An 11,327-nucleotide genomic window follows, 5' to 3' on the forward strand; every position below is an offset into this window, starting at 1 on the left:
ATCGTGAAAGTCTATATTATTATTTAAATTAAACGTTTTCACGACGTCTCCGCACGTAGTGTTGTGGAAGCCTCACCCTTTGTCAACGTTATTTGTGTGACGTCGTCAGAGATCCATACTGCCGACGATAGTTTCTTCTTACGACCTCACTTTTTCCAACACCTTTTTCAGTGTTGGCAGACCTCCGACACATTGAAAAAATATAATACAAAGTTGATGATTGATTGAAAACAAAGATAATAATAGCAGAAGTATAATGAAAAATAATAATAATAAATTTAGAACAAATGGTCATGATTTTGAAAAGTTCCAACAACTACCCAAAATTTAAAAGCAGATCTAAGCATCACAATAGTGTAATGCCACATTTTATCGGTCTTATCTTCCACATGACTATCATTATATCTAGAACATTATCATTCATTTCAATGGAACCACCTGCATTTTCGTTGGGGCATATAATAGAGTGTGGTTCCCCCACAAAGATATGGTCGATGGTAATGAGGTCGAAGGTAGTGAATACAAGAAACAAGCAAAAAAAAAAAAAAAAGTTATAAAAAAAATTCTGTTTTGTTTATCTTTTTAAAGAAAAAAAAGTTACCAAAGGTTTTTCTATTACTTGTTCATAGAAAAATTTTCACTATTTTCTTCTCCTTTTCACATTTGTTTACGTTCTTGCATATGGCCTCCTAGCCTTCACCTTGGATCTTCTCTCTTGGAAAATCACTATCTTTCCCTTCACCTTCATTATATTGGTCAAGCCTTCCCCCCTCCAGGGTTGTGTACGTGCTTCCCTTCACCTCACGTTTGCAAAAATTTCCTATCGTCTACCACACTTCCGAATTTTGCACAGACATGCTTTCTTGTATGGTTTCAATTTCGGCAGATCTGTAACAAACTTTCCAGATTTGATTTGGAGAATTTGGCTTTCAAATTGTTGTTGTTCGTCGACTCCAAATCTCAATCATTGTTGTTATATCGTGAAATACTCCCACTAGAAGAAATCTGGTCTTTAATGTCGGGTGGAAAAAATGAAAAATGAGCTTTAATGTCGATTTTCAAAAGGCAGATGTTTAATCTCGGTTTTAAACCGACATTAAAGCTCTATCTTTAATGTCGGTTTAAAACTGACATTAAACATCATGTTTTTTAGAACCGATATTAAAGGCCTTTTTATTTTATTTTTTATTTTTTTAATTTTGTAAAAAGTTGAATTTTTCTCTCTCTTACTTTACTCTTCTCTCCTTTCTTCTCTACCAAACCCTACGAAAGAAAGGCTTTCTCTCAACATTTCTTCCCTTTCTTCCTTTCTCAATCTCATCAATTTCTTCCCTCTCTTCTCTGATCAGTCGTCATCCCCACCATCACAGCCATCTCTCATACCCAGCGCGTGCTCGTTCGTCGTCGTGTTTCTTGTATCATTTAAAAAATCTTCATTCTCTCACTTTGCATCTAACCATTAGGATGTGGCGCAAAATTTCCTGTTCAATGGCATTGACGAGCTCGGAAGCAAAAGGTTTCTGAATTACTTTCCAGAGTTTCGCTGCGAACATGGTACAATCAACACGAAACGTAGTATGGCAGGAAAGTCTTACGAACATCGACCTTGGGATGAAAGAGGTGAATTTATTGGAGATACTATCAAAAGTTGATGTTAGTTCTCTGCCTTACTAATGTTTTTGGTTAAGTAAATTGATGTAGGTGTAACTTGTACATTAGACTGAGTTCAGAGTTTGTTAAGTTATTGTTTGCACGCAAGTAGTTGGATGCACTGCCATTGAAGTGATCAATTTTTCAATGAGCCACAACAATTTTTGGTTTGTTCTCTAAGCTCATCCAGTATTCAGATTTTATGTTTATTTTGCAGCATGTCTTTATGAACTATTGTACTTTTAGTTGAATATATATGTGTGTATATATATATATATATATATATATATATATATATATATATATTGGTTCATTTTGAACTCTTTATTTTCTATCATTTTCATTTATCATCATTTTGATCGTTATACTTTCAATTTTAAATGGACCTTTTAGAAGTAAGAGTGAGAAACAACCAGTTCCATGAAAGACCACTCGTGGGCATTTGAATTTATGGGCTGTTTGAGCAGTTCAATACAAATACTTATCTGAAATTATACAAGTGGGAGTAAGATGGTGATGATTCAAGAATTGCTCTAATGGCTGTTGAAGTAAAGACAGAGCTTTGTAGAAATTTCTAAGAAGGCTACGAGATGACAGAGTGTCGAGATTCTGAATGAAGGTAATTCTCCCTACTCCAGCCCTTATGCTATTTTTGCCTCTTTCTGAATGAAGTTCTTGATGTGTCTTTTCAAAAGAAAAATAAAAGTGTTTAGAATATGACCTTATAAGAGACAGGTTGTTTCAGAAGTAAGGAAGATCAACTGGTTGATGGATAAACTTGACTTATAACTAGTCTTATGACTTAAGAAACCCATAAGAGGAAAAGGGGAAACAAATTAACAAACACAAGAACAGAAACCTTAAAAATCCCAGTGAAAAAGGACAAAATGGGGACAAACCATGCTTTTCTGGGACAAGAAGAGACATAATAGTGGCACCCCAGTTGGTAATTTCACCGAAACGTCACCTCTCTTAAGCTAAAAAATCCCAATCTCCCCCTTCTTCTCATAGCCATTACCAAACCCAAAAACAGCTAAAGCAAAGAAATATTTAGCCCATATTTGCCCAAGAATGAAGAAATCTTGCCCTCCTCCATATCTGCTTCACTGGCCTTATAAATAGAAGCATCGAAATGGAAGAAGAAGAAGAAGAAAAATAGTAAAATTGACAGACCCATCTGGCTGGAAAGAGACATGTGGATGCTGGTTTTGACTTAGAAAACAGAAAGAAGGAAATTTTATTATCATCAAATTGAATTTTGGATGAACCAATCATCAGTTGCAATGTAGTGGCCTACTTTATTTTCGCCCTTTCAATGATCAACAAGTCAAATTGTGTCATTTTCCCTATGATTTTTCTTTAGGAAAAAGAGTTTTTAAATGGAGATAAAGTAGAAAGTTCAGTACTAATTATATTAGAAAAGAAAAGAAGTGATTAGGACCATGTATATAACATCATTTTTTCAGTGAATAATCATTAGTATTTTAATAATGGATATGAAGTTGCTCAATATAAGAAAAGGGACCAGCTGTAAAACAAACTCCATTTTGCCATAAAATGTATATTATCCTTTTATGTTAAAAGATCCCAAAAAAGTAGTGTTAATCTTTTTATTTGGTGGGATTCCTAGATGTTTGAGCATTTAAATCCTCGTATGTTACAGTGAATGGATGAATAATAGTTGATTACAGCATGAAAAATGACCATTTCTAGATTGTGTGAGCTCAAGAGTGAGAATCAGCCAGTTCCATAAAAGACCACTCGTGGGCATTTGAATTTGTGGGCTGTTTGAGCAATCCAATACAAATACTTATCTGAAATTATACAAGTGGGAGTAAGATGGTGATAATTCAATAATTGCTCTAATGGCTGTTGAAGCAAAGACAGAGCTTTGTATAAATTTCTAAGAAGGCTACGAGATGGCAGAGTGTCGAGATTGAATCAAATTTGTTTAGAATATGTTGTTAGGTTTGGGTATTATTATGTTGTTAGGTTTTAACTTTTGGGATTAGTCAACAACTATGGAAGTCTCTGCTAATTGGGTTGTGTTCCATAATGTTTTTCTCCTTTTCTTTTCTTTTCTTTTGTACTTGGTTGTGTTGTGTGTCTTGTGTCTAGTAGTTCAATTTTTTATTTTTTTGGTTGTCTTCTGGTTATTTTACTTCCATTACTTGGGGTTTTCATTTTTATTTATCATTATTATATTGATTAATTGATTTGGCTATGATGCTGAGAGATCAAACTATATGCTCATTTCCATTCTTAACAATCATTTTATTCTGACTTCATTTCATTATATTACTATGGTTCTGAAATGTATTTTTATCCTTTTTTTTTTATGGAATCATTACTTCAAACTCTTGAAGTTTTTTGGTTTATCTGTTATAGAGATTGGAATTGTTTGACACCACCTTATTTGATGAACTAACAAATGCTGCAATTACATTATTTGCTAGTTTTGAAGTTCGTTTCAGAGGTGTAATTGACGTAATTTTATTTAATATAACAACTAAGTTTTTTTAAGGTCTCGAATGTGTCAAACTTGTTCAATTTAACACTAAATCGAATGATCGAAATTATTAAATATTTCTCTGAAAATTTAGAGAAATAAACACTAATTTAGAATATGACCTTATAAATAAACACTAATTTAGAATATGACCTGAAAATTTAGAATAAGAGACAGGTTGAATCAAATTTGTTTCAGAAGTAAGGAAGATCAAGTGGTTGATGGATAAACTTGACTTAATAACTAGTCTTTTAGTTTTTCTAGAACAAAGTAACCGCCTTGGAATCTTGCTTTTCTTAGTTTGCTTTCTTAGTAACCATCCATGTTCTGTTGTCGACATTTCGAATTCCAGTTCGTGATAGATTTTTTTGTTGCATAGTTGCATAAGCATGTTTTAGTTGATGGTAGATCTGAAGTGTATTCTATAATTAGGTTGAAAATTATAGGTTAAAAATGACTCCTCTAAGTTTCTATTTTATTTTGTCTTACATTTCTTTCTTGATTTTCTTTGAGGATGATGCTTACCAATTACTATAGGTTAGTTGCATCTTTCCCAACCTTTGTTAATTTTTTTCTAAAAAGAAAAAGTCATCATCTATTTCCCACCGTGTGTTACTCTCTTTTAATTGTTAGAAACAATATTTAGTATTCTTGTCGATTGGAGCATAGATTAGTAGATAAGTCATCCATTACCATTACCATTCTAAATTTAAATCGTCGTCCAACCTTCCACCCCTTAAACTAAAGAAAAGTACTATTTATATTAAAGTTCTGTTAGCTTTTCTTCTATAGGTTAATATTTTTAAATGCCCTTTTAGATGGACTAAGGTGATGTCCTGTTTTGCAAGCTGGCTTTCTCTATTTTTATTGAATACAATTTCTTGGATGGGATATGGTGTTACTAAAGCTTAATTTGACCACTGAATGGTTTCAAAAGTCACCCGAGTTTTTGCTTGGCGGTGGGAATATTTCCCTTTTTCTAATTTTGCAGATGCAGATCTGAGCTTTCTTTCTTTCTGCCATTTTGCAGATGTAGATGCCATTTCTGCCATTTCTTGGATGTTCATGAGTCATAATGCAGTTAATGATATAGGATGTCTAGGAATTGGCTTCAATCATAAATTGGCTTTATGGTTGTATTTGTGTTTAAGGTTGTATGTTCATTAACTATTATTGATCAATTGCAATATGTTTGTATCCAATTTATATACATGCAGTGCCCTCGTCAATTGGATTCTGTAGGGTGTGGGTACTACGTGCAAAAGTACATACATGAGATAGTGCATAATTCTAGTACTCCTATTACTAGCCTTGTAAGTTTCTACTTTCACTTTTTATATATGTTACAATTTATGATCTAAACTCATACTTTCCATATCTTTCTCTTTGTGCGTAGTTCAATACCAAAAGTGCATATAGGCAAGAGGAGATTGACGAGATTCAAACCAAATGGGCATCTTTTGTTAGCAGATTTGTGTAAGCTTTTAAATGTTTTTTTTTTTTGGTCCAGTTAAGTTAGTAGTTGATTTTTGTAGTTAAGTTAATAGTTGGTCGAGTTAAGTTAAGTTTTTGTAGGGACAGGCAGTCCTATAGTTTTTTGAAGGGCAGGTGGTCCCATACTAATTGTTGTTTGTTAGATAGTTTGTACGTATCCTTTAGTTAGTGGAGGAACTTTTTGTTGTACATATACATTGGTTATTAATCACGATCTTATATATTATCTTTATATTTTTGAGTTTTCACTTACAGTTGTTGGTTGTTTATTTAAATATGTGATTATATATAGGAGTTGGATAATTGTATTTGTTGTAGTATTATATAGAAGGGTGGAAAGGTGCTGATATTTTAGGTGTTGGATGACCGTATTTGCTGTAGTACTATATGGAAGTGTGAAAAAGTGTGCTGGTATTTTAGTGTTGGATCTTATGCATTGTAGGTGTTTATTATTGGTTTGCCATGGAGGGCAACATGTGTTGTTTGATATGTGTGATTATATATATAGGTGGATATATTGGAAGATTTGGAGTAGTTGGACTTATGGTGTTGAATATAGTTGTGTTTATTGATATGTGATTATATGTAGGTGTTGGATGATGTGTATTTGTTGTAGTTCTATATGGAAGTGTATGCTGGAATTTAAGGTATTCTTGTGTGCATTGCAGGTGAACTAGTTATAAGGTTTACCATTGAGTAGTAGGCATTTTATAGCCAACGTGCAAGCAATTTTTTTATTTTTTACAATATACGATGACGAACATTTCCAGACATAATGTCGCTTATGAGATATCTTTAATGTCGTTTTTCCACCGACATTAAAGGCCTTCAATACCACCTTCAAAGATGTCGGTTTATAACCGACATTGAAGGCCTTTAATGTCGGTTTATAACCGACATTAAAGCCCAACCGACATTAAAGACCTTTAATAACGCTCGCAAAGATGTCAGTCGCCAAGTGACATTAAAGACCTTTAATGTCGGTTTTAAACCGATATTAAAAGCCAGATTTCTTGTAGTATCTTTCTTTGAATTTGACCTTTGTTGTAAATCGTAATTGTTAATCGCTCCTCACGCCTTACACAACCTCTAATTTCAAAGAAACAACGCCAAAGAAATACTTGCTTAGACAAAATCAGAGAGATGAAAACGGAAATTAATGGAAAAAAATTAAACCTTTATTGCTGAAAACCAAAATCTCTTTCCTCGATTTATAGAAATATATTTTAGACATAAAATTAATTTAAAATCTGTACAAATCAAAACATATTAAAATATTTAGAATTATAAAGAACGATTACGATATTTGTAACCATCAAAAGCTTTTTTTTTCCCTATTGTAACATATATAAAAATGGTCACAAACTTTGTACAAGTCATTACAACGAAGAGTCATTCCAACGAAGAGTTATTCCAACATCACTAAAGATTTTTAAATTACCAATTGATTCAAAAACTTAAGTTGATGAGCTAAAGACAAATTTAATTATTTGAGCACTTTTAAGATTCACCCTCACTCGTGGCTTTGAAATAAGATTTATAGAAGATCCAACAACCGAAAATAAATATTAATTGAAAAATAAATTATGACATTATAGAATTTGAAAACTTAAACTACTACTACTGTGATACTACGTTAAATAACCATCAACATACTCAAAAGCATCTTAAGCAGAGTTTTCAATGAATTATTTGGCAATAACACGTTCTTTATTTCAATTGACAAGAGAACTATGCCATATAAAGGAAAGAAGACAATTCTTTGTCTCAATTGATGGACTCAACATATCAAAGTCCAACAAAATTATTACATGTTTCATATATCAAAGCCCAACAAAACTATTACATTAACATAAACTACCACATGTTTCTTCTCCTTCGTTGTTTTAACTTTGTCATATTCAGAAACATTGCAACATGGATCCTCTCCTTTGTTTCCTCCACAAACCGGAAATAAGCATGTCTCCAACTTTTCTTCAATATTAAAGTTCCAACAACTACCCAAAATCCGAAAGCAAATCCAACCATCACAATAATACAAAACCACATTTTATCCATCTTATCTTCTTCATAACCATCATTATCATGAACATTATCATTCATTTCAATGGCACCTTCACCTGCATTTTCGTTGGGGCATATAATAGAGAGTGGTTCTCCACAAAGATATGGATTGCCTTCATAACTGGATGCATCATTGAAGGTTGAAAAATGTCCTTCTCGAGGAATTGGTCCAGAGAAATTGTTGTTGGATAAATTCAATGCGCCTAGTGAATTTAAGCTGGACATACTATTTGGAATTGACCCAAATAGTTGATTGAAAGAGAGGTCAAGGGATTCTAATGCTACCGATCTTCCAATCTCCACAGGAATGGTTCCTGATAGATCATTATGAGACAAATTTAAGCCAATCAAACCATTTATTACCACTACTTCCCTTGGAATATGTCCATGAAAGTTGTTATTGGAGAGGTCTATAGTCACCATTGAATAGAGTTGTAAATAGGAGTAGTTCAAAGGGCTTGATTTAATGAATTGCGTGATGTAACTTACGTAACAAAGTGCCCAAGGATCTTTTTCAGGGTTGCACACAGCATCATCATCTGTTATTGGTCCTCGACTTGCACTAAAATTGCCAACATTTGGCGGGATGTTTCCCACTAATTTGTTGTCAGCGAGAATCAAAATTTGTAATCGAGGAAGTAACCATAAAGTTGAAGGAATCGTGCCATTGAACATATTGCCTCGAAGATTCAAAATTTGCAAATTGTGCAACCTTCTTCCCATCCATTTAGGAATATTGCCACAAAATTTGTTCCCTTCAAGGTCCAAAACAGACAAAAATTTGAAACTTCTCATGGCCATGAGTGGCTCTCCTTCAAGTTGATTTCTTGCCAAGTTCATTACTTCAAGATTTGAAAGATTTTGGAATGAAATTGGAAATACTCCTTGGAGATTGTTTGATGATAAGTCCAAGATGACCAAGTCTAGAACTGACAAACAACTAGAAATTGTACCAGATAGCCTATTGTTTGAAACTCTAAGAAAGGATAGATTCTTCAATCTGCAAAGGGACTGTGGCAAGGAACCACTGATATGAGCATTGGAAATGATTAGTGCAATCAAATTTGGCATTTGATCATCAATGCTGTTTGGAAGTGCTCCAGTGATTTGATTATAGGAAAGATCTAAAAATTGTAAATTTTTGGATCTTAACCACGTTGGTATGGGTCCTATAACATTAGTATTGAACAAATTTAAATATGACATTTGTTTTTGTGTTCCAATCCATCGAGGAAATTCACATTTACCAAAGCCCAGAATCGAGCTTACCGAAAAAATCTTCAATTGGAAAGGAGGAACCCAATTATGATTCATTTCAAAAGATAGAAGCCCATTTTCATTCATAAATAAATATTTCAAACGAGTGAGGTTAACAAAGTGAATTTCTGAAAGAACACCTTTGAGGTCATTCTTAGAAAAATCCAATCCAAAGAGATTCGTAAGTTGTCCAAAACTTTTCGGAATGGCTCCATCCAAATTGTTCTCTCTAAGATCCAATATCATTAAGTTTGATAATTTTCCAAAAGATATTGGAATTTCTCCAGTAAGCATATTATAAGAAATAAACAATTCCTCAAGATTAGACAAATTTCCGAATGAAGAAGGAATTGGACCATAAAGTGAATTATTTCCAAGATTAAGATGCTTCAAGTTTCTTAATTCTCCTAACCAACTTGGAATTTTGTGTGAGCCAAGTTGGGTGTGTTCTAGATCAAGCCTTTCTAGACAATATTCTTGACAACCTGTAGATAAATTTTCGAAACTTCCAAAAACATCTTCATTAAGGAAATGGTTAAATGATAAATCCACATTTTTTAGGTGGCAATTGTTTCTAACCATTGAGGACAAACCACCTTGGATGCTGCTGAGGAAGTTCAATCCAAGATTCAAAGTATCAAGATTCTTAAGATTACTTAACCAAGATGGGATTGAAGAATTATATCTATTATCATAAAGATTTAGGAATTTCATTGAAGTCATATTTTGAAGAATACTAGGAATTGGACCATCAAGCATGTTATAAGACAAATCTAGATGTTGAATTTTGGAGAGAAATGAAGAATTTAAAGGAGCATAAATATGATGGTAGGTGTTTTGAAGACCACAAGAACTCAATTTTAATGACAATAAAGGAGGCATAGCATTGAACACTTTCATCAAATCTAAACCTGATTTACTTGGAACGAGCACACCACCCAAGTCAAGGTATTCCAAAGATGAAAGACTAGAAACCCATTCAAGGCCATCAACAATCAACTCTCCCGGATAATAGTAGCCGTCTGACCCATACAAATAACCTTGTGTATTGAAATCAAGGACAACCAGTTTAGATAAATTTCCAAGAGAACGTGGAATTGTTCCATTGAAGAAAGTGACAGATAGATTGAGATACGTTAATTCCAACAGCTCAGCAAAATGAATTGGGGTTTGAGTGTAATTGAAAAAATTGGCACTTAAATCCAAGTAATTCAAATATTTCAACTCAAACAAACTAGAATCTACACCTTTGCTAAGCAGAGCAGAGGAATAGGAATACTCATAATTTCGAAGATCAAGCTTGACGACATGGCTGGCATTTGTAATATGATCGCACACCACGCCGTCCCACTTGCAACAATCAGTTCCTTTCCAAGAACTCAACCGATTAGAAGAATCAATAAAACTTGCTTTCAGTCTAAGCAGTGATTCCCTCTCTTGATTGATGCAAGATGCTGAAGCTTGATAGGAACAAATAAGCATTATTACAATGAGGAAGAGAGATACCAAAGTAGTATTATTCTCACCCATTTTACTCCACAAATTGGATTTCAGGCTTCAATAAAAACTACGTAGCACGAAAAGGTTTTCAGATCTATATATGAAAATTAATAGTGTGTCTGTGATAACAAATAAATTAGGCGACCACTTTGACCAAACTTTCTTGGACAATGACTACGTACCATTATTTAACGAACTACCAAAGCCTTTGGGGGTCTTTGTTGACAAAGTCACCTTGAACACTCATCTAACTAGTATTACTATTTTTTCCTTTAAAATTAGTTAAAGAACAACATACCTTGATCATGAATAATCTTCTTGAGGAATTGTGTTTCTCTCACTTGCCTTCCTTTTAGACTTGATTTAAGTTTCTTGATGAGAAGAATAAACTAGTTAATAAGGCAGTGAGAGGACTAATCCCTAAGCTCTATTTATAAACAACACCCATCATGGTATTGAATTAGGGTATTATGTTTTAACCTAATGAACCTAATAAAATAATAAGTCCAAAAGGGATAAATAATATATAATGCAATTGGGCCACATTAATGATAATATTATATTTAAGAATAAATCTAACATTCTCCCACTTGACCCATTGACATTATTTACCATATACGTTCATAGACATAATGCGCAAAATTAAACTTAATAACATATCGTGTCAAGGCAAAGAAACTACTAAAGGATCATGGCGGTCATACATCATTGCATTAACATACTCCCTTCCATGTATCACTGAAATAGTTCTTCTATTAACATGATCTATAACAAAGATAATCAATAATGGTCCAACAATAAGTGTCTTTATCAAAGACGATGTCCTGTTTGGTTTACATAATTCTTTTATGTA

General features: G+C 33.3%; 1 protein-coding gene and 1 long non-coding RNA gene across 2 annotated transcripts; one reads left to right on the forward strand and one right to left on the reverse strand.

Annotated features, from left to right (window-relative positions):
* Nucleotides 1–1,252: 1,252 nt before the first annotated feature.
* On the forward strand, nucleotides 1,253–5,885 carry LOC127150590 (uncharacterized). Its single transcript, XR_007823012.1, has 5 exons — nucleotides 1,253–1,620; nucleotides 1,702–1,817; nucleotides 2,044–2,269; nucleotides 5,377–5,472; nucleotides 5,556–5,885. It is a non-coding gene; the product is annotated as an uncharacterized LOC127150590 (long non-coding RNA).
* A 1,456-nt stretch (nucleotides 5,886–7,341) lies between these two features.
* LOC103486101 (receptor-like protein EIX2) lies at nucleotides 7,342–10,549 on the reverse strand. The gene has a single exon (XM_051088451.1). It carries the CDS (start codon nucleotides 10,502–10,504, stop codon nucleotides 7,511–7,513), a length of 2,994 nt encoding a protein of 997 aa, XP_050944408.1. The 5' UTR covers nucleotides 10,505–10,549; the 3' UTR covers nucleotides 7,342–7,510.
* Between the last annotated feature and the right edge of the window lie 778 nt (nucleotides 10,550–11,327).

The sequence above is a fragment of the Cucumis melo genome, chromosome 8, assembly GCF_025177605.1.
Source record: "Cucumis melo cultivar AY chromosome 8, USDA_Cmelo_AY_1.0, whole genome shotgun sequence".
NCBI lineage: Eukaryota > Viridiplantae > Streptophyta > Magnoliopsida > Cucurbitales > Cucurbitaceae > Cucumis > Cucumis melo.